This window comes from Colletotrichum gloeosporioides (genome assembly GCF_011800055.1).
Source record: "Colletotrichum gloeosporioides strain Lc1 chromosome Unknown consensus_117, whole genome shotgun sequence".
Classification (NCBI taxonomy): domain Eukaryota; kingdom Fungi; phylum Ascomycota; class Sordariomycetes; order Glomerellales; family Glomerellaceae; genus Colletotrichum; species Colletotrichum gloeosporioides.
The window spans coordinates 1,145,094-1,168,280 of record NW_025544762.1 but is presented as its reverse complement, the minus strand read 5'-3'; the positions used below and the strand labels follow the sequence as shown (position 1 = coordinate 1,168,280).

At 53.7% G+C, this 23,187-nt stretch overlaps 5 protein-coding genes across 5 annotated transcripts; 1 reads left to right on the top strand and 4 right to left on the bottom strand.

Annotated features, from left to right (window-relative positions):
* Positions 1-1,233: 1,233 nt before the first annotated feature.
* Positions 1,234-1,746, bottom strand: GCG54_00009264 (uncharacterized protein; the record flags this gene model as incomplete). The annotated part of the gene is made up of 3 exons (XM_045409212.1): positions 1,234-1,393; positions 1,466-1,569; positions 1,660-1,746. The coding sequence occupies 3 exons, from the start codon at positions 1,744-1,746 to the stop codon at positions 1,234-1,236; spliced, it is 351 nt and encodes a 116-aa protein (XP_045256457.1).
* Positions 1,747-3,931: 2,185 nt separating this feature from the next.
* GCG54_00009263 (Meiotically up-regulated protein 72) lies at positions 3,932-6,395 on the bottom strand (the record flags this gene model as incomplete). Its single annotated transcript, XM_045409211.1, has 4 exons — positions 3,932-5,588; positions 5,641-6,070; positions 6,133-6,173; positions 6,229-6,395. 4 exons carry the CDS (start codon positions 6,393-6,395, stop codon positions 3,932-3,934), a joined length of 2,295 nt encoding a protein of 764 aa, XP_045256456.1.
* Positions 6,396-18,278: 11,883 nt separating this feature from the next.
* On the bottom strand, positions 18,279-18,883 carry GCG54_00009262 (uncharacterized protein; the record flags this gene model as incomplete). The annotated part of the gene is given in 2 exon segments (XM_045409210.1): positions 18,279-18,720; positions 18,735-18,883. 2 exon segments carry the CDS (start codon positions 18,881-18,883, stop codon positions 18,279-18,281), a joined length of 591 nt encoding a protein of 196 aa, XP_045256455.1.
* A 1,539-nt stretch (positions 18,884-20,422) lies between these two features.
* GCG54_00009261 (Protein RTM1) lies at positions 20,423-21,404 on the top strand (the record flags this gene model as incomplete). The annotated part of the gene is made up of 3 exons (XM_045409209.1): positions 20,423-20,585; positions 20,643-20,891; positions 20,941-21,404. 3 exons carry the CDS (start codon positions 20,423-20,425, stop codon positions 21,402-21,404), a joined length of 876 nt encoding a protein of 291 aa, XP_045256454.1.
* Positions 21,405-21,902: 498 nt separating this feature from the next.
* GCG54_00009260 (uncharacterized protein) lies at positions 21,903-22,738 on the bottom strand (the record flags this gene model as incomplete). Its single annotated transcript, XM_045409208.1, has 2 exons — positions 21,903-22,411; positions 22,471-22,738. 2 exons carry the CDS (start codon positions 22,736-22,738, stop codon positions 21,903-21,905), a joined length of 777 nt encoding a protein of 258 aa, XP_045256453.1.
* Positions 22,739-23,187: the final 449 nt, after the last annotated feature.

Here is a 23,187-nt window from a genome sequence, read left to right as displayed (position 1 = left end):
GAACTGGGATCCTGCGACTCTCCGCACCTAAAGGCCCTCGCAAGACGACGAGACGCCAAGGAAGTAAAATTTTATAAGAAGATCTGGGAAGCTTCGATGTATCGCTTTCATTCATTGTCGCTTTACTGTATGCCTCGGTTTTAACATCATGAAGCTCGATCGGGGTCGGCGGAAGGCTGTAGACTACCCCCGGCAGGCCTTCTAGACGGATCGCAGTGTTGCACAGACCGAAGGTTGCTCGTTGTTCGTCAAATTTCGTGAGTTATACGAGACAGGAATAGACCAGTGTCACTGGGTCTAGCACGATATTTAGGATTGGTCGGTTGTGAGAGCTTTGAGTGACTGGCCGGGTTAAGGTAAGGATGACCAAAGTGCGCTCACTACTGCAACCTTGTAATCTGGCAATCACCTGGATGAAATGCGGGGAGTCGCGCGGTTGTCTGATTGCTCAGAAGTGACTCTTTCCCTTTTCTTTTTGTAGGGGCAGACACGGAGGGCCAGCTGAAGTCTACAGCTCGTTGAGAGAATTCAGGGGAAAGAAGGCATGCACGCGGACGCCAGTAACGGTTCAAACCTCATTACCACTACGTTAAAGGGCGAGGAACACCTGAAAGAAGGTCTCGATCAAAGCCAAAAAGATGAGTGAGGCGTTGTATGGCATTTGCAAGTGGCCGGAGCCGTGATCAGGGGCATACGTCCTACCCCCCTTCCCCTTCCAGATAATCCTTTCCAGGCATGAACTAGGTGCCTTAGATGTCTTCGTCCAGCATTGTTGGGACATCATTCGCTCAGGTATTCCGTCAGTGTTGATCTTATCACGCGCATCTTCCATTCAATGCTGGCAGGTTGGCAAGTCGGTATTATATTGAGTGCCCGAGACAGTCAAGTCGTCACAGAGGCTTGCGATTGTCGAACACGTCAGAGTTCATCAGCCGAATTGGCATGCCACCTAGAATAACGGAAAAGAAGTCGTATGTATACCGCTTCACAACCTCCTCGACACCCTACAGTACATGTCAAAACGCCTTGTTCCTCAAAAACGGTGGGTATTCATTCAAGTTTCCCGAGTCTCTAACTCGACTGCCTCCACACCAGATATCCGACTGCCAAAACCTCTGCAGACATCTCACTTGCTCGTAATCATAATCATGAACGCCAAAAGAGCTTCAGAAAACGAGACTCAAGCCATGAAGCACATCAAAGCTCTTCCTCCGTCCGTAAACCCACCATCCCTCAGCGCTGGCCGCCCTTAGCCTGTGCCGCCGCATCGCGGTTGATAGCCTCCTCGCCGAGGACCTTGCTCGCAGCCATGAACCTATTCCTCATCAGCATCGAGCCCATCTGCGTAGCTTCGCGGGCGTCCGCGGCCCTTCCCGCCTCGATGTCTTCTGCTCTCTATCCCAGCAGACCGAACAGAGACACCCATCACCCAGAAAAGGACGTGAAAGAATGACGATATACTCACATGCCACCGTGCCACGCACCCAGTCCCCGCATACTCTCCGCCTGTACGCTCGTCATACGAACCAGGTTCTCCGTATCCGCAAGGTTGGCAGACAACTGAGCCAGCTGCGAATGGAGATGTGTCTGAATCTTCGGTCAGTGTCGTACGTCCCTCCATCATCCCCAATTCATCAGGGGGTGAGACGCCAAACTCACCAGCTGCCTCGACTTGACCGCGCCGCCCGAGCTCGCCGAGATGGACGGCCTCGTCGTGTGCATGTTGAGACTCCGTGTCGAAGCCATCTTGTGTTTGTCTTGCGTCTCAGCCTTTCAGGGGTTCTAGTTCTTATGGTGTGCTGGTGGCACCGGTGAGTTGTTGTCTTGCTGAGGGCATCAGTTAGTAAACCATTCACACCGTGAAAACCGCCTCCTCACACGTGTCCCAAATCCCCGTTCCGACGTCGCCAGACGCATACTCACGAAGTCCGTTGCGCCGCATAGGATCCGAATGTCCCAAACAAAACAATGCAAAAGTGGGGGAGGGGTGAAACACCACACATCGCCATGCCCATACCATCAACTCACCTCAAAAAAGAAGGCACCGCGTCAATGTCGCGTTTCGCGTTCCGCGTCTTCTCAAAAGCCGCAAAAAAGAACTTCTGACGTCAGTAAATATGCCGTCGTGCCGTGATGTCGTCCAAACAGACTCTCCTAATAAGCAACCTCATGCAGTCCAGGAAACAAACATCCAGCGGTCGTTGCACCGCCTCCCCCAAAAAGAAGTGGATCCCGTAAACAAAACACACCCGACACTGAATCGGATCCCGCCTGCCGCGCCGCCCGTCCGTGCAGCCTGTCAATCCCCGTCACCAGCTGTCCACCTCCCACGATGAAATCCAGGTACGTACCTGCAGAGAGTCAGGCAACATGCCTGAACCGCACACAACCACACTCACAAGCCAGCAACAACCTTTCCCCAGTCGGCCCTTCCACCAGACGACACGCATAAACAATGACCTACATATTCGACATGCGAAAAAAAACCAAGCAACGCGTTCGAATGATTTGCTGATGGATGGTAGCACTGCAGGTTCCCACGGGGCGCAAAAAGGGGTCCAGTTCGCACGGATGGGTTCTTCCTGTCCTTACTTCAGATGGCAGCTGCAATGCACGCATCGCCTCCAATGCTTTTGAAATTTAAGGTAAGGAATCGAATGTAAGCCGTAGACACCCGTCAAGCAGGCGCAGCAGACCTAGCTGCTTAGTAGGAACAAGATATTGATCCTCGGCCAAGCTCAACCCGTGTTGCTAGTGTCTCAACCAACCCGTGCCCGAGTTTGGCTTGTGAGAAAGGAACGTCCTCGCGAAACTGCAGATCTGCGTCATAGTCGGCTTTTTCACAAGCCACAGTCCGAGCCACAAAAGGGGCTTTTGAACTCAGCTTTCACATCGTCACCCACGGTCTGAAGTCATTGAAAATATTGCTTTGAGTCTGACTTTCCATTGCGCTCAAGCTGAACGCCTAAAGGAGCTGCCTACATGCCGTGCCCCTCGAACTTTTCTAATTCCACCTCTTCCCAAACGGAGCCTCCATCCACCCTCCGTCTCCATCCTCATCAGCGGGAAACTAAATATTACGAAACCAAAGCCAAAATTCCCCTTCGCAGAGAGGCTCCGGCCTGGGCATGCCACCCTTCTTCTCTCAGCCATGCAATAATCTTCCCATCTTTGTATTGCCGGATCAAAAACCCCTTCCGGCCCTGTCTATGCTCGTTACTTGTGATCTCAACCGGCCGCTCCCGTGGTTCGCCCACAGAGAGGCCTTCCCCCAAAAGAAAATTTCGTCGTGAAGGACAGACACAAAAGAAAAAAATAGCCTGGATAGGCGTTCCGTTTTATACACATCCAACTTCCCACGTCGCCCATCATGGCCCAAAGAACGCAAGACATTCGTCACCGCCGTGAGGTTTCGGTATGAATCAACTTTTGAAGATCGGCCATGTCCGTCACTTCGCAAATCAGAACCCATCCAGACGCCCGCCGTCGTGACGTAACCATCTGTTTCCAAACCCAACGGCGGTTCCTCGAAACCGAGCTGAAGAGGTCGTCCACGCCAATGCTGCTATTACCAGAAGTTGAAAATCTGTTCCCATCGCCACAATGCCGTATGTATGTACTGGACTATGGTCCATTCGATAAAGGAAAAAAGGTCGTCGAATTAGCTATGTGTTTTTGTCGCGAAGAATAGACCAAGACCCTGTCTAAACGTTTCGTGTCGTTATCGTGTTGCCGTGGGACGAGGCGAGAAGTTGGGAGGTGTGAAGGGATCACGGTAGTATGATTCCCATGGTCGGCAAGCGTGCCGGATGAAGGAGACGTCTCGTCGTGTTCGTGTCGGGTCGCAGTTATGCCATACATGTCAATGCCGTTCCGTGTCGCCGGCTCGGCGTCGTCGCTTCGATGCGGTGAAGCAGCCAGAGGCTTGAGTTTACCGCACTCCTATGGGCGGGCGCGCTCCAAGACTACTCTGGCTGCTGTGGGCTGAGGGCTCAGTGTCCGGTTGAGATTCACCACTGCCCGCGCTGGCGCTCGCACTACCAGTCAGACTTCTCACATTCTTCTGCTTGGGTGGAAGGAGGCCGCTCACCCCGACATGTTGCTCAACCTGCTGTGGCGCGACTGCGTTACCATGGCCGGGAGGGTATCGGGGCACGGGTTGACGGACGCCGTTGGGAGGCGATGGCCGGCCGTTCATGGACGGGCCGCCATAGCCGTTCGGCGGCGAAGGTCTACCGCTGCCACCCCGAATTGAAGGACTGTACGGGTTCCCCGGTGACTGACTAGCCCGTCGAGGGAATGCTCCGTTCATTCCCATCTGCATTGGTCCTCCCATCTGCATTTCGTCCAAGCGCGAAGCCGTCAGCGAGTTCGCTCTCGATCCCGCGTTCATGGCGCCTCGATCAACTGCGCCGTAACGGTTTGACGTCATGGACAGGAGCGGGTCGTCCAAGATGTTTTCGTTCATGGGAGGCATGTTAGCGATCTGGCTGGATCGATTGCGACCGAAGTTCGGGCGAAATCTCGAGGTCCGAACAGGGGGCGCTGCAGAATCGTAAATCTCATTCTTGTGATATTGGGCACGGTTGGGAGGAGGGGGTGCTTGTTTCCGGTTCTTCCTTGATGTGACGCTCATCATATCGAAATTCTCAGGGTCGATCATGGGAGGCGGAGGTCCAGACATGGGGTCGAAATAGTCGTCGTCATCGTCCTCATCATCGAATGCCTGCGCGCTGTTGCGCATTGGGTGAGGTCCTGGGTGAGGGCCTCTTCTGGGAGGCGGTCCCCTCGATCTCATCCGCATCTCTCGCTCCCTCATCGCCAGCTCCCTCTGGCGCAACTCCAACTCTCGTTCACGCATCGTTAAGTCAGAACCATCCGGGCCGGGGACGTAGCCAGGCTCGCCACCTTCGGGAATATCGTCGTACAGCATGAGGTGAGAGAACTCCTCCAATTCATTTCCTTCCAGCGATCCTCGCCTGGATGCTGCTCGAGATCCAGGGCCGGGCGGGCCACGGGGGTAGCCGTTCGGGGGGCCTCCGTTCATAGGCGGTCGGCGCATGCCCGGGGGCGGGGGCCCCAAGTTGGACGAGTTCCTCGGGCGGGGACCACGAGGAGGCATACCGTTGCCGTTCATCGGGCGCGCGCCGTTCTGTGTGGACATTCTCGGCGCCGGTGACTGGGAGGTGGGAGATCCCGGGGCTCCCATTCCATCGACAGGCTTGGGCGGCCTCTGGCGGTTGACAATGTTCAGGTTGTGCAGAACAGCGTAGAGTGTTTCGATACGCGGAACGGGAATGCGGGCCTCTTTGGCCAGTTTGATCGGGGAACCAAGATACGTCTCGACCTCCATCGGGCGTCTCGCGATATAATCCTGCCACATGATGCTCTCGGTAGGTGTGGGCTTCGTCATCTCGTCGATTGTCTTCTGCTTGAAATCGGGTGCGAATTTGCAACCGTGTGCCGTCGCGAGGGCGAACAGTTCATCGATTACGTCGTTCACCAGGTCCCTGACGCCAATCTTCTCGAGCAGCTGGGTGTGGTTTGCTGTCTCGAATATCACACTCGCAGGGTGGAATGCAATTGGACTAGGAATTTGTCAGTGAATGATTAGCGCCCTTGTGTCCAGGGGGTGCTTACCCAATGACCCTCTCGTACTGCTGTTGGCGAATATTCTGAGAAACCTTGCAGTCAACCTGGCCCGTTGTCAATGTCATGGCAAGTGCCTGAGCCATATCCTCCTGAATCGCCGGCGGGATGTTATCATTCTTGCTGGAGGGTCCGACCCAAATTTCAGTAGATCCCTTGTGCTCGAATTCGCTCTGGCCAAGCTGAGAAAGCTCAGCGTTGGAAACCAGCGACAGGACAACATTGGTAGGGAATCGTTCTTCAATGGCGGCTTCCACACCGAGTGTATGAGTCGTGTTGACAAGGATGCATGTGTGCTGGGGAGTAACAACAGCATCGATGACGGCGGCGAGGTCGTAGACGTCGGGAAGGGCCTTGATGCACAAAATCACATAATCGAATGGACCGACGGTGTTGGCGGCTTCTTCGGGAACGCGGACGACTATAAACCCGCGTTAGCAATTGTTTTCTGGTGACTTTCTGGAAATACTCGAGGTTGCTTACCATGTCGAGGCTTGAAGCGTTCGTTGCCAAAGATGGGTGACCTGCAATCCCTTGATTAGACGCTGCGCGGAAGGCTCGGCAGGGAGCAAAACGTACTTGAACGAGATGCCGTATTGCGCAACATGATCATATCCGGACTTCCACACGAGTGTAACGTCGCAGGCATTGGTGGCCTGTAATCTCCATGACAAGAAGGCAGAAACTGGATTTCCTCCCACTGAACACACGCTCATTAGCTCACTGCTGTTGTTTTCTTCGGCCATGGCGAATCGCGTTCGACACGATGCACGAGCACCGGTGCCTGAAGCGAGGGAGAAAAAAAAGAGAGGGGTGGTAAGGAAAAAAACGAGTGTGGTTTTGGGGTTCAGGACGGGAAAGGTGTAATGGGGGGAAGAAAAGCCGGGCTGACGGGTAGAGATAAAGGGACACAAAATTCCGATCCACACGGTCGCACCGATGGAAGAAGAAGCAATTATTGGAGCGGGCGGGAAGAGTTGAAGCCAGGGAAATGGACGCACCTGAGAGGATCTTGAGCCGGGGCGTCATGGGTGCCATGATGGGCCCAAATGTGGATTAGCTGGTGGGCTGGCCAAGTGGTCGCCTGTTGTACCCTCTGTACACCACTCTCTCACGACAACGCAGCGCAAGCCGACGTCGTGAGCCTTGTGCAACGGACGGCGAATGGAACAACCGCCGGATGTGGCTTTCGTTCGATGGTCCGCCAGCAACGAGATATGGCTGGTGCAATAGTGTGCCGTTAAAGTATCGCCGACACAGTTCGCAATTCGTTTCTTCTTCGGTTGTTCGAAATCCCCTACTGAGCGGCAGCAGGTCGGCAGGTGGGCGCGTTGGTGGGTTCGATAGGCCTCAGACCCAGACCCATTCGATTATGGGACAAGCGTATCGAGGCGGGTTTGGGGTGACGGGGAGATGAAGCGATTCGACGACCGATAGACTCTCTTTCTTCCTTCTCGTAGTCTGTGGTAGCGCCAAAGACGAGGTAGACCGAGGCGTTTTTTTTTGTGTGTTTTGTCAACACAACAGAATTAACGAACGTGACGCCTGGAATGGCTAGTCGAAGTCGTGGCGGGCCTGTCGAGCTGATGAAGGTGGGCTAACAGAATAAGGCCTGTTCGAAATGGGGGAAAGGGCGAGGCAATGCAGATGCAGCTGGTACGTGAAGCAAGAGCTGAAGCAGGCGCAGACGCGAAAGCACACACAAGAACGGGTAGCTAGGTAGGTAGGTACTAGGTCGAGAGAGGCTGCCGGGGAAGGAATCTGCAAAGCAACGAGAAGACTGCCTATGTAACGAATGGATGGTTGACCAAGAGCGTGTCGTGTTTCGAAGACTGGTCGGCCTGGGGGAGGACAGCGAACGGGGGGCGTGATCGTCGAAGGAGGTGACGAGGTTTAGGATTACAAGAGGGTCAAAAAAGGAGACGGGGGGGTGAATGTGTGTTGTCTGGCGTTTCGTAGGACAACACTTTTTTTTTTTCGGTTCACTCGTGCGAAAAACAACGAGGAATTGGGGTGGGAAGAGAGATCAGAGGAAGGGGGGAAAAGGACGGGATGATGGCAGAAGGAGGGTGAGCCAAGGTGGTGGAGAGCGGCAATGGCTGGACGAGGCGTGTAAGGTGAGGTAAGGTCAGGCCAGGACAGGTCGGGCCCGGCGCAGGGTGTGAGAGAGGTACGCGGGTAGGTAGACAAAGTACCTTTCAGCGTATCGTAAGGTGAAGGAGGTACTTTGGGCGTAAAGACTGCGGGCAGTTAGGTACGGCAAGGCAAGGCAAGGCAGGTCGGCTGCAGAGTGTTCCCCCTCCCCTATGTAGGTGCTGTAAGGTAGGGCAGGTACGTGCTACTTGCTGGGATGGACGTGAGATTTGCAAGCTGGCAGCGGGGATTGGGGACTAGGAATTGTGTGCGCCGCCTTCGCCTTACGTGGAAGAGTGGATGAGGATGAGGTGGTGTGCGAGGTGTGCGAGGTGTGTCTGTGAGGTGGTGTGTTTCGGGGAAAGACACCTACCTCTATGGATGTGAGGTCTGGTCTGGCAGTACGAAGTGCGGATTGCGCCTGGCGACAGGACGGCCTGGGGGGATTGAAAGTGAAAAGCCACGCGGTAACGACCCGAAAGACGATGTGGTGACTGGACGAGTGCGAGAAGACACTCCTGGAGGCCCAGCGTCTGCGGAAGGCGGGCACGAGAGACGATGACAGGGGGCGGGGCAGGGTGGCCGGCCATGGAGCGAGGACGTACTCCAACCTTAGGCGCCGCCGGGGAGGTACACGACGGAACTCTCAGACCAGGCACAGAAAGAACTCGGGCTGCTAGTTGAGATTGAGAAAAAAACCTAAGCACATGGACAGGCAACAGCAGGTAAGGGTCCGGAGGGTATTCGGGGTGGTAAAGTGAAAGTCAGGACGTGGAAGGAGCAGATGGGGCATATCCGCGACGAGGATACCTCAGAACAGGACTGGATACACCCTGCCTCGGGCACTTACCCAGGCAGTGAAGGGGAGACTGACTACCTGCTGGGTGACTAGACGGACATGCAAACAAGACAGGAGGATGGGATGTGGACTGGAACAGACTGGACTGGACTGGACTACTGCGTAGAAGGCTGGGATGGATGGACGGACGGCCATCAGATCGGAGTGAGTGGGTTGCTCTCCTAGCCGCAGTAAAGATGTACACTGCGGCGTGCGTATGTACACACGGCTTCCGGGCTGCTTAGATGGGGATTGATGCACAGATTTCCATGGACTATTTGCATCCTACATACTAGATGCCGATGCGGATACACATTCGGCACCTTTTTCTTCGACCTGTACGTTCCAAATACTGCGCCTTTTCTCGTTTCTCAAAAGCTGCGTCTGCAGCCTCTCCAATGTAGAGAATACATGCCACTTGGGTGCTGGGCATCAGTCTGCATCTGCGCTTGCTTCCCTGCGCTTTTCTCTCTCTCCCTCTTCCCTTGTTGACTGATTGCTGGCTGGCGCTGGTACACTAAGGAAAAAACCGACGGCAGCGACCCAACCCCCGGACTGTGGATTTACAACTGTGGATGCGCTTCGGGAAGGGCGGTGCAGGTTGCGTCTTCCCTGTCGAACTATGCCTCTTTTTAGACCACTGTCGCTTGTGTTGTGCGCGCTGTGTTGTTCAACGGGCAAGGGAGGGAGGAACTGTTTTGCTGGGTTGGGTCCCGCCTTCTCTTTTCCCTTGACTTTCCTGGCAACTGCCTCCAAGGACAGGTACGTACCCTTTCCTTCCATGTCTCTTCCATTCTCAGTCCCCGTCCATCCACCTCCAGTTCCTCACAACCAGTTTGCGTCGGCCGCACCTTTCGACAACAGACACTCCCGTCTGACAGGCATCGCCCTACACAGAGTCAGGTACGTACACAAACAGGCAGATTTTCTGTGGTTCCTTCCAATTCTTGCTGCCCGGGAAGCTATTGTCCAACTTAATTCCTATGATCCGGAAACATGACATTAATTGACATTCTGTACGCCCGCCCGACCGCACTCTGGGCTTGCTCGCCTCCCTCCCTCCCTGCCAGATCAGCTCGTCAGATACGTGGATGCATGGCACATCTTGTACACGTACAGGAACACTTCCGAGTCCATGTCGTCTACGGATACATAGTGTGATAGTACGGCGCAGTAACCTCCCAACTGGGCAACCCTCCTAGCGCGCCGCCGCCCCCTTTGTCTTTGCGACCCGTTGGTTCCTTGGACAGCGTTGCAGGCGCAGAGAAGGACAAGACGTGGACGCCGCCGCCGCCGGTGTGTTGCGCGCGCGGGCAGCGGGATCTTCCTCCACTGGCCCGGGGGTTGATGTCCCAACTAGCAGTAGTCTCGACGGCCCATCAAAGATGGCGCGGGCACTGACTGTCCTGACTAGCCTGCATTCGTGTTGGATCAGAATCAAAACCACTGACGAGTTTTCCCATCCCACCCGGCGATAACGACTGGCTTGTACTGGTTCCTCTGTGCCCGGCGGACCGAATGTTGGATCGGTGTCTTTGAGCACGCGTAGAAGAAGAAAAGTTTCCCACCTGATGAAGAATAACAAAGCATCAGCAAACAACCTCAATCATTGAACTGGGCGAGATGGGAAAGCAATTGGACCCCCAAAGCTTGTTGATAATCAACGACACAGTACGCAATTGAAGCTGATTTGCAGGTCCCCACCAACCACAGTTGAGTCTGCGAGTGTGGCTCTACTGGCCGTCACTTCGGGCTGATTACGAGGGGTAAGCCTGTTTTGCCAAGGAAAATGACAGTGCGTCGCAGACGACAGGCAGGCCAGGGCGTGTATTGACTCTTGAGGTGTGATGCAATGCAGAAGCAGCGGTATGCGCCGCAAAAGCCGGACAAACAAAGCGGACGAGTCGGAAGATGAGGATCCCATGAAGAAAGAAAATAAAAGTACTGACAGCACAGAAACCTTCGGATTGCTGCAGCTCTGTTCAAGACAGTCCAGAGGCATCCCATCAACAAGCGTAAGTAAGGCCCAGCCGGCGAGGTTGGTAGGCAGCCGTTGGCAGTCTTCATCCTCAGCTCAGGCGCTGTACTTCATCTCAAGATGTGGTAAGCCGCATCCAAGCGTAGGGCAGACCTGGCAGATCGCCCAGGCGCGCTTTCGTGTCGAGCGTGTCGTGGCATGGCGCCGGCAAGTCCCTTTCGACTGACCGGCCTTTATCTTGCGCCGGACGTCCGAGCAAGAACAGCACAGATTAACTGACAACCGCAATGGCAACTCCCGGCGCGTTGGGGGTTCTGTGTGTCCCGTCTGCCGGCGTTCACCTGCCACCGCTTTTGTGCATAGGACTGGTTCAAGAGATAAGGCCCTCGTCGGGTTTTTGGTTGTCGCCCCAAGTGGCTTCATGGAGAAACAGTCAGATCTGAGGTTCTGTTTGACTAGGTCAAGGCCTCGACTGACTGACTCTCCTCACACATGAATGGAACCTGCAGATTCTGGTCCCAATAGTGTGCGAGTGCAACACCAAACATTCGTGTCGCAAAGGTTCGGCGTGCTCAGGGGTGTACAGAACACTTAGTGGAGGACTGTAGGCCGTATTTTTTCTTTGCGTGGGGCGGTCATCAGCATACGACGCAGTAAACACGCGGGGGGACACGTCAAATCGTCCCTCCCAGTGGCTGAGTCCTACCTAGCGTGGAGCCGCGAAGCCGCAACCTTCTGGTTGGATTTGGCGGTGGAGAGGGGATGCCGGTCGGGAGGTACTGCAATGCTTGGTACCGTATTGCGGCATCGTAGACTTTGTAGTGCGCCCGAAAAAAGGACTGAAGACAGGCTCGGGAGCCCACCTCGGGCGTCCAGCTCGGGGATGCGGTACGTACCGGAACGAACGGCAGCCAGTAATCGGTTTCCCTTTCTGCAAGTCGGACTTTCGAATGTTCGTCGACTTTGACGAGATGCTTTCGCTCGACAGGCGGAACGGCGGGCAGCCCGTTGTTGGTTGCATACGGAGCGGGCGGGCTCCGACTCGCCGTGGCGAACCGATGGGACGACATGGGAGCCAATGAGGCGGTTGCGGAAGGAACAAACCAAAGTAAAAGATAGATTTTCGACAATTTCACCGCGAAATAAGGTGTCCCGAGGCAATGCTTTCGCTTGAATTGAGTTTGCTTGGCAATTGCAGAATGTCCACCAGATGGGATGGATGTTAATTTGTCTCCAATGTGTCAGGGCGCCCGGGAAGAGAGAGGGGAGCATCGCTCCTGACGTGAAATGGGAACTTTGTACGAAGTGGATGACAGATAAAGAGGCCCATGGCAGTTGAGGCGATAGCGACCCAGGCCATACCTGCCATCGCCATCACCTGCCTTCCTTGAAAGCACCTACCGTCTCGTTTGATAATTTAATTGCCCGCGGGGAAAGGTGCGACGGGAGTGTCAGCAGCTACCTGATACAGCCGCACACCCTCGCGGTTGCCATAAGCAAAGAGCCAACAGTCAGCTGCTCGTCTCAGGGAAGGCGCGTTAGAAAACAGATGAACAGGTCAGGTCTTGCCCCAGCTGGCGAGACAAGCTGAGGTACCTTAGCTGAGAAGGCACACATGGCAAGATGCTAGAGAGTTCTTTCCGTCTGAACGCTGTCCTGTCTGTCCTATGACGAAACAATCGCCATCGGGTAACTGTCGCGGATGTTCCAGCGTCGCTTCAGCGTTGGAGACTTTCACCCAAATACATTAAAACGGCCCGACGACTACCCATATTCATCCTCCATTGGTTCCAGATTGACTCCATTTACCTTCCATTTCCGCCGCAACCTCGCCTGCCATCAACAACGGAGAACGAAACAGGCCCTTGGAACATGACGGCACCGGTCTACTGTTATTGACAAGCCTCCGCCGTGCGGTTCGGAGACGTCGAAATACCTATCGACACCGGCCCGCCAGGAGGAGGGATTCTTCCGGACGATTCAATCCCAGACCATGCCAGAGACACCGAGAGACCTTTCGCCATGGAGACAATCTGCCCGCCCAGCTGTGTCAAGTGAGGCAGGCACTCGTCATTCCTTTTCGCAGCTTTTTCCTTCCTTTCATCGTCGGCCGAAACACCGCATAACTTTGCTCGGAGTCCTTCCCAACTCGATAACGGCCGTCCCACTGTTGTACGGCCTCTTCCATGGTTTTTTTGGCAATAGCATGGCATGGTCCGGCGGCAGCGTGCAGACCACAGATTCCCGCTATGCTTGCGACCCTACCGGCTTTTGGGTCTTGACCAGTGAGTGGATCGAAACCCCATCCCGATTCCCCGTTCTACCTGGCTGTGCCTGATGTTGGTGTCCACTTCCCTGTCCCCGGCTCACAAAGCCGCCAAGACTGCCTTCCGGGATACAGACAATGTGGACACCCAGCATTGCACCAGCATGGGCAAAAGGTGCCGCCCCCGAGAGCAGACGGTGAGCAGGCTCCTGATATCAAGACCAGAGATCACATCGCCGCGCATAATATCGCTTCAATATCATCACATCATACGCCATGACCGTCCGCATTCCTGCTGTCCGTCTATCAGCCATCGGAGCCGACTCTTCTTCGCAGGCATCTCTTCGGGGCGCCTTCCGTTGCTCGGAAACAAGGCCCGACGAGATGGATGCCGACAAGAAACAAATCACCTTCAATTCCATCTTCCCAGACAATTCCGCAACTCCGGAGCCTCCTCTCCCATGACCCTTATCTCATCATCTCGGTCCGCGCTTGGCTTGGGGGCCTACCACTCTGTGCATCCGACAGAGGATCGCTAAGCAGATTGGCATCTTGCTCAGGTCCAGAATCAGAATTCGGCTGCACCAGCATTGTTGGATCTTCGATCGTCAATCCCCAATACCCATAGCACTTTAAGGCCGCTCCACCCCTGGCAAGTCAAAAGTGGTGCCCCCGAGTCGGCACCCCAAGAAACAACATCCACAGGCCCCTGGGTTATCCCACATTCCCACAACGCTTTTTATTCCGAACATGATGGGGGCGAACGGCGACACCGCCAGCTGTTTATACACTGCGTCGTTTGACTGGCGATTGTGCGATCGCAAAATTTCCTGTGCCTCCGAAGGCTTTCGGCTCTATGTCAACAACACCTGGAATGTCGCTGGGGCGCACTGCAGGTCGTACAAGGTACGCTGCAGTCCCTCTTCGCTGTGCCTTGATACGGGGCCTGTTGTCCTGCAGCAGACTCGAAAATCTCGAAAATCACCTCCACTGTTATCAATCTTCGGAACGCCGTCTACAAGGCAAGCCTGCAGAAGGCGGCACAGCAGTGGGTGGTGCTTGGGAAATCGCGCCAAGAAAAGCCAGGCACAGAACACCCAATGTCACCATACGCGTGTTTACGGATGCGCCCGGATAGATAGATCACACGGTTGTCAGCAAGCGGAACGAGGTCTCAGTGAAAAACGAACCGGACTCCCGGCGAGGGTCAATTGGGCCGCCCCATTTGTCAGTCCGCCCCCTGGTCTTCGGCCTGTTTGGCGAGCCCGGCCGCGGGATTGCAAATCAAAGCTCACCAAGCTCCCCTGCACCGTTGTGCTCTTTTAGACGGCCACAGCGAGTGTTGGTCAGTCCCGGCTTTTGAGGACCAGCATGGTAATAGAGTACAACGGCCAACCAGTGTTACCCGCTGGTGCTTCTTCTCTCTGTGCTCAGCACGCCTTCGGATAGCACGCTTACGGATACAGTACACGCAGGCACCAACGACCCAAAGGAGAAGCATCAGGATTTGGCCGTTTACTCGCCCATGTGCTGCTGCAGCTCAACCTTGGAAGGGAAATTAGCAAAAGACCATCCAAGATGCCAAGTTGTGGTGTGGTGCTTCAAGAGGTGTGCCGCGAATCCCTGCAGACAAGTTGCCTTAGCACCAAACTTAGAGACAGCTTGATATAGCCCCTGGCTCGCCCCTGGGCTGCCACTCACTGGCACCTAGCAAGCCTGGTCAAGCCGTATTTGGCCCTAGCAGCAATCATTCAGCTCTTCTGGTAGGGTGGGCTGGCCCTGTCATCAGAGGAGCGTCATACTGTCATCGATCAAATCATCGTCTGTGCCACCTCTCCTTCTTGACTCGAGCGGCAGCCGGGCCTGAATTTTTGAGAGACAGACAAGACGCTAAACATTGATGAACACCCGCTGTGGGCAGATTAGGCCTCAGGGGCTCAAGTTCCAAACTTTTGTTTTGCTGTTTTTGTTGTTGTCAGCTAATCATGCTAAGATCCACGCAACTTTCTTCTTTACGTTCCCTCGAATCCTTCACGCCTAATTGTCATTATCATTCCCTCGGCTCGTCAGGCTGCAGAATTACAGAATAACCGTACAGTAGAAAAACAGAGTCCAGAACAATCTCACTCCCCCAACTCTCCCGAATCAAACCCGCAAATAACGGGACGCGAACTCATTCTCGAGAGGTCAGCCCCCTGGTTCGTCTCTATTAAAAAGTCGACCAGGGCATCGCTGATGAATGACGCACTGGATGCTACCGTGTCGATGTACGTACCGCTTTAGGGCGCGCCATGCCGCGCCACAATCATGGATCCCGGTTGATTATTTGGGCTCCTAAGACTTCCAAAGGTCCAAACACAGGCGGCTTCTTCGGAGAGAACGCCACGAGTGCCTAGCCCAGACATGTGCCTCCACGCCGCCCTCAGGACACTTGAGGCCGTTATCAGAACCCGTCAAGCTCGAATATTGGTCTGCCATCAGAAAAAACGGCTGCATGGGTAGCAACAACGGCAGCGGCGAGACATCGCGGGGGAGAGGCTGAGGATCGGCAGGTCGTCAGCGGCCAGCCGTACACCACACCGGGAATACGAGTACGCGCAGGCGACTGTGGCACAAGACAACAAGCTTGCCGCCAGTCTCGCCGCATGTGTCTGCACGACGGATTCGGATCTACTGTCACGCAGTACCTGAGTGTTTCCAGATGATTAAACTGCACAAGAATGGTTCTTGAGCCGCGTTTATTGGCCGGGCATCAAATCACCACCCATCGATCCATGGTAGCCATCGATTTCTCTAACAACCGGGATGCCGAACGATAAACACCAGCGCCCGTGTACCTCCTGAGTGCTGCATGTCGGCAATGCCACATTAGCCGCATCCGTGAGCGTAAGTACGATGGACGTGTCTCATATCAACCGCAGTTCGATGGGAAAGGGGACTTTGACAACCATTCTGTCGCTATTGTAAGCCAAAGCGTTGGAGCATCAAGACAGCTCTTGATATCCCAGCGTCTCGGGCCTAGGTATTGATTCCCAGAAACGGTCGCACTTTTCTTTTGGCAACTGCCGACAAGCCAAATGATACGGGGCAGACGACTGCAGCAATCCATCTTGGATGTGCCAAGTGGCGTGCGGTTCGGCTGGCTACAGACAGACGGATCTTCATGGAGGATCAGCAAATTGCACAAGAGTCGTCCATTCCGCGCGGAACCATTCAACAAGCCACCGAGTGGCGCATGGCATCCCTGCTTCGGCTCGGTAATGTGGGGATGAGGTTCGGCCGGTCAGAAAAGAAAAAGAAAGAGCGCCTGCCTTCCTGCATCACGGCTCAGCCGACGTTGACTGGCGAGAACTGAGCCAAACTCCAGCTTCCACCGACGATTTGATTTCCTTTCCGGAACGATTGAAATACCGTGGCAAATTGGGAAAGTCTGGGGTTTGGCAAGGCCGGCAAGATCCAAACGATTGTCGCGGTTGGTTCAGAGGAGGAAGCGTCATCTTCGAATCTGTGGTTTCCAATGAGATGGTTTAGATCCGACCAGGACGGCCCAAATTCTCCGGGCGGACGGCCGGGTACCTTGCTCTGGACGGGGTATCGTGTTTCGAGGTCGCAATACCGGTTGGCGAGCTGCCGCTACGCGAGAACCAATCCCTGGGGTCATGCTCAAACGTATGCAATGGCAACCCTGCACGGGTACCAGCCGTTTTTTCAGCCACCATATCCCTTACTTCTTGCTTGCTCCGGGACATACAAAGCGAGTACCGGCTCGAGTAATCTGCCATTTTGCCTCCCATTTCGCATCCTTCTGTCACGATAACTGCGCTAATAGCACGGCATGTCTGTGATCCGGCTCGTTGCGAAATGGACTTGATTGGTTGTCATTGCGTCTCAGACATGGTGATTATGGGTTGTGATGCTTGGCCTCGCCTACCAGCTTATATCGCCCCTGATGGCGAGTTCTCAATAACCTCTAACCTCCTACGCCATAGGCTTTGCCGCTGGGCTGCAAGTTGGGTAGCGAAGAGGGACTTACTTGGTTGTCGAGTGACGATGGCGGCCCCAGAGCTGCAGCTCAGTATTTCTGAACCGTGGAAGGGCCGCATCGGTGTCTTCGTGTTGCATGCTTATCATTGACCTGTCGGTATACGCACCCTCAGAGTACGATGAATGTTCTCAGCAGAGTCGGGGGATTTCAACATCCCGGCCCGTCAAAGTGTGTCGTCTCCTGGGTCGAGAGTGGTGGTGACTTGTCTCCGATGGTCTGATATCTGTCCGAGCGGCACATGCCCAGGAGGATCACGGCAAGCCGGGTTACGTCTCGCTAGGAGATTATAGGAGCTGCGCAGGGTTTGAGCCGAAGAACGTGGTCGAATCGTTGAAGATGAACGCGGCGAGTCGTTGCTTGACAGCCTCCGATGTTGTCGTCTAACTATGTTGAGAGCAGCTGGTAACATAAGCTTTTCGCTACTCACCTTGAGAAGGACGGGGTTGAAAGTTGTACCATTCCGAGTGAGTGGTAGATTGGTGACAACAACACAGTCTCCACTGTATTGTCATCCTCTTGTCACTATTCTATCAAGAGAAAGGCGGTTGCAGCCCGGGACAGACAGGACAACGACCGTCTATGGTTTACTATGACGTCCCAAAGGTGGGAGCAATCTCTGTGAGGTATTTTTTAGTTCAGGTAGACGTTGTGTGTAAGCCACCTGCCGTCTCATCTCTTCTAGCGCTGCGGAATGCCATGCGATCTCGCTCTGACGGTGCGTGACGGGCTTTAAAGCAGTCCAGATAGCCTGTGCGGCTGTCGTCCCATCGTGAGATCGACATTGCATGTCCGTGTGCGGAATATGTAGGGTTGAAGCCTCTTGGTGCGTATGTTTATGAGTCTGTGTGCTTGTCTTTGGTGATCTGAATGTCATGGTTGTGACGTCCGTATGATGAGTTACTGCTCGCCCGCGGTCGTGGCGTCTAATACCGAAAGCAACCCCTATCCTATCTTTTCAACCAACATTGAGTCAATATCTGCAGCTCAGTTGCCTCGGAAGCCTCGTTTTTGGAAAAGTTGGAAAAGAAACTGGAAATTTCCGCCGCTTTGCAAGAGCAAGCTCCCTAGAGACCAACAGCTTGTATTCCCGTCATCTGATTCAGGGCTGTCTAGCTCTTGGAAGCGTTTCTGACTCGCTTCTGTGTCAGTCCTTCATTCTCTACCTGCGAGGAGATCACGTGTGAGTTTGTAGGGCATAATTTGTGGAGGAGAGAGAGTTCTTACGGGATTCGATTTCTGTATATTGACACAAAAAGAGGTGGCAACATTAGCTCCTGCATGAGAACGAAATCTTACTGCCAGAAAACAGTGCTGTAGCACGCTGTCTGCACCACGAGATGTCGCGAGTAGGTAACTCAGTCAAGCTTGATCATCTCCACAACCCCGAGTCCCCCTTCCTGCTCCAGGAAACTCCCAGACACATTGATATACCCCGCGTAAATCGTGTCACTAAGCTGCCTGGAACCATATATTTCCTTCGCAAAAACTGGACCTCCTGCGCGTCGCCGTTCTCAAAGTTGAGCGTCCAACTCTGAGGGTCAACGAGGTTGGGCTTGGCCAAGGTCCACGAGCCACAGGCCCCGCCGCCGGCTTCCATATTGAAGGGGATCACACACTGTGACTCCTCGCCCACTATGATAGTAGCGAAGCGGTAAGCGTCGAAAGACGGGCTGCCGAAGTCGTACGCCCAGATGCTCGCTTTGGTTGAGGAGCCGGGGAAGTGGAGCTGGAACCAGGTCCAATTCTGCGGTGCCCCGGCGCCTTGTTGGTGGTCGTAACACGTCAGGGACGCGGCCGGGTCGACGGTGTGGCTGGTGTTGCCGACAGAGAGAGAGCCGGAGACGGCGGCGCAGTGGAGTTTGCGAAGCCCGGGCCGAAGGCGAAGGCTGCGTTTCCACCGTTTAGGAGCACTTTGGAGGTGCTCTCCCAGGTGATTTCGAGAGCGTGTTCGGAAGTTGAGGCGTTGGTGAACATGCTGAAGATCAAGTCGCTTGTCGTGGATCCCACGCCACAAGTGCCGACTGAGACTTTAAATCCAGGGGCGGCGAGGGAGGTGTTTTGTGGGGTAACGTGTTGGAGATTATTCCAGTAGTCAAGAGTCTTCGGTTCCAAGAGAGAATACTTACAAACGTTTCCCATAACGTGGGACAGGGCGAGGTATTGAGAGCCCGATATGATTGTTAGAAAGAAGCTGGTCCAGTAGGAGCCGGTGGTTTGGTTCGAGGAGAGGTTGTACAGGGATGGGATTCGAGTCTTGGTTATCACGTCAGTTCGTGGCTTGCCAGAAAGACTGAATCTAGTAGTAGTCTTACGTTGAGATAGGTTGAGTGATCGTCTGGTCTGAACATCTCCGCAGCGCCGCCGCCGAAAATCACGGATAAGACAAAGATCCAGGACATTGTATGTAGGTAAGTTAAGGATCGTTGAAAGATTAAGTTGCAAAGCAGTAAGAGTATTCCAGCCAGCAACGAAGGTCTAATTCCTCATATCTACATGCTCCTTATATGTATGGCAATGCTTTTGTATTGAGCGTGGTCCCAAGAGACTGGTCCAGGTTTCCCGTCCTACAGACATTGGCGGTCCGCTTCGGCTCTTGATAAGGCCGAACACTCATTCAAACCGGTCATGAATACCTTTAACTCAAAGTATGGAGCCCGGCAGAGTTTTGAGCTTACATCCGTGGTTGTCCGGACTCATCCGCCGCAGGGCCTTTCCCTAGTCCCCTTTCTCTCCGGTTTTGAGCAGGTCGCGCAGTTGACTTGCGATCTAGACCCTTTTTTTCGGGCCCGACTCTGGAGGGTCGGAACCAGTATCATGATGGCAGGTATTGATAGCTCTGCAATCTCATGACTGTGTTTCTGTAGACAAGAACAGCATTGCAACACCACGAGACCCCTATTTCGGGGGGATGTGTTGTTCCCCGCGCAACTCTATCAGGTCAAGACGACTACTTAGGGGCCGAACGGATAGATTGACTCCATTCTAGCTAAGATTGACTGTGGCTGTCATATCAAGTTGTCTTTCAGCTGATCATGGGTTCGTGGACAGGATGTTCGGGCAGGTGGGCTCAACGTTGCTGGGTTGCAGACCACCTTGCGACAACAGGCTAGATATTCGTCATCTCCAAGCCACAATAGAGTCCGGGAGCATTCAATAAAATGACCCTGATGGAATTTACAAACATGGGCGCGGCTTGACTGCGCATTTTCTCGTGTTTACGTTTCGGCGCCGGCTCGGGCAGTGCATAAGCACCGACGCGTGTTAAAGAGGAAAGAAAGTCCCGAGCACCGCCCTACCTTCAACTTCAAGCAGATTTTCTTGCAATTTGGCCTAGCAGACCCAGTAAGGATCTTGGACTGTTGCAGGGTCACATTTTAAGTCTAATCCCGTGGTGGAATATAAACGATGCCATGCTCCCAGTATCCCCGCTGGAAGATGTTGCCAAGATAGTTATCCAACCAGCAATCAATAATCAATATCAAGACAACGAGAACAGTAAGAACGACAATCAAAATGTCAGAAATGCAGAAGCCTCCTTCAAAATATCATTATGACCCTTCCCTCGCTGCCGCAATCACATTCGCTGCCTTATTCGGTATCAGCAGCGTCCTTCATGTCTTCCAAACCATCCGTGCGAGGACATGGTATTTCATCCCATTTGTCGTGGGCTCCATTTGTATGAATTGATCTTTGTCATTTTGTTGCAAAGATCATTTGGCTGACATTTGCACAGTTCAGGTAGTTGGGTACTCGGCCCGAGCAGTCAACGCAGCCGAGACTCCGGACTGGTCGCAGATACCCTTCATCATCCAAACCCTTGGGCCGCTACTCGCCCCGGCGCTGTATGCTGCCTCCATCTACATGCTGCTAGGTCGCATCATCAGCTCTCTCCGTGCCGAGCATCTGTCTTTCATCCGCGTGAGATGGTTGACCAAAATCTTCGTGTTCGGGGATGTGCTCTCCTTCGCTTTCCAGTGTATAGGTCAGTCTTCTGGCATTCGCGATAGACACTTCATTCTGACTTGTCATAGGAGGAGGCATTCTTTCCGGCGCAGACGACAAAAGCGGGATCGATCGCGGCCAGGACATGATCCTCGTTGGCCTCGGCATCCAAATCCTCTTCTTCGCATGCTTCATGGCGTCGATCTCCGTCTTCCACTACCGCATCCTGCGACAGCCGACGACGCTCAGTCTTTCAGGGGTCCGGCCCTGGAAAGAATACATCTTGGTGCTTTACTTCACCTCCTTGCTCATTCTCGTCCGATCCATCTTCAGGGTTGTCGAGTTTGCAGAGGGGCAGACGGGTACGCTGCAGAGCAATGAGGTGTATCTTTACTGCCTGGACACCGCTCTGATGTTTCTGTGCTCGGGGGCTTTCAATGTGTGGTTTCCCGGCCGCGTTGTGTCATCTTCTGTTGATAAAGACGTGGACGACCTGAGACTTTCTGAAATTTCCGAGCAGCTGAATCACAGGGCTCATCACCAAGGCGTATGATCAGCGGAAGAGGCTCGCATCATGACAGAACTCAACGCTGCATAACTGAGGAGTTTCCCTACGGACTTTGAGACTTATATTTCCCTTGGATAGATAACTGTTGATCGCCGATAGAGATGTGTTGGTATTGTAGATGTTAGTAATATAAAGAGTCTTACTGCCCGGGCGGATATTTCAAGCTATCCGGGCGGGTGGTAGGCATCAACGATAACAAGGATAATAACGAAGACAATAGCGACGATAGGAACAGGGACGACAAGGACGACAGGGACGATAGAAATAGTAAGTTGTTAGTATAAAATAAACTATTTGACTCAGTATCACAGTTATCCGCCTGGTTAGCCAGAAGTATCCGCCCGGATAGCAAGGCTCAATACAAAACTTGCCAATTTTCAAGTGTTCACCCGGTTAATCGTTGAAGTTTTTCAAACGTTTGCAGTTCCATGAGATTATCCTTATACACTACTAACGTCAGCGTTATCATCTTGGCTACTCGTCCTATCCACATAAGCCTTTTTCTTCCAACGAGATTACTTCTCTGGCCATCTGTGCCGACAAGGACGTGTCCCAAATGCCTTCTTCGTGGAGTCCTGTGGTGACAAGTTCAACGGCCTGTCTCCTGAGAATTGGTACTCGACACTTCATGGCTGTGTAATAAAGCGGCGGGATCAGACCCATTTGAGCAGAGTAGCTGAACCGCTGAGTGCAGTGCTTCGATGCCTCATGAGCTAGTGGCACGGGTAACATGGCCTCCAGGATATCTTTTATCGCCGACAAAATGAAGACAAAGTTGTCTGTGTAGCGGTCGAATATCGATTCGTCCGTTGGATAGAGACTGGTTTCGACGATGATGAACGCCATCTCGTGATACACCGGTAGGTAGCTGTAGGCAACTTTATCTTGATCCCCAATAACAGGCCACATTCTCTTGGTGTAGGTACCGAAGGTCCTTGACCAGGATGCGAGGTCATTCCTAAGACGTTTCTGACTACCGAGCAGGTCGAAAGCTGTGGCTGAATTGCAGCTACTTTGTCGACTCTCTTCTTCTAGTGCGTAAGATCGAAACAAAAGTCTATCCATGCTCTGACGTGCATGAAGAATATCTCGAAAAGCAGTGGGCACTTCGGTGTCATGCCAAGATGGAAGTTTTCGAGAGTAGTGACCTTGGGAAGAGTTTGTTTTGAGGAGAGTTGTCTGGATATCGAGCCAAGCGAGGGTTTCGGCGAGAGACTCATCGGCACAGTCTCGAAATGACCTCGACCCGCTTGAAAGACCTGGAGTGAGAAGGTCCAAAAGTTGAAGGCCGTGCCGGAAATGAACATAACCATCTTCATAACGACCCTGCATGAATTCTAGATAGATTAATATGATGCAAACAACGAGAGAAATGCGCACGGATTCCGGGCGTCTGTTGCATAACTGAGGTCGAAGCAGACCAATCGCCTTGTTGTAGTACTGCAAGGCCAACCGCTTTTGGGTAGTGATATTGGATAACTCGGAGTCCTCCGATGCGACTTTGCAGCAACACGCATTCGAAATCTCCATCCTGTGGGCGGCACCGAGCGCTAGCACAGCATATAATACCGCTGGCTCCGTTGAGCTCGCCTGAAGCACCAGAGTTTCCCAGAACAGGGCACATGTGAAGACCCCGGGTAGCTTGCCGGTGGTACGGCGAGCGAACCACTCAAATTGCCTGTGCTCGTCATGACTGAGGCTCAAGGCACCAGCACGTGTATTATGACGCGATATTGAGGGTGGTTGCGTCAAGGGTTGTGTTGCATGC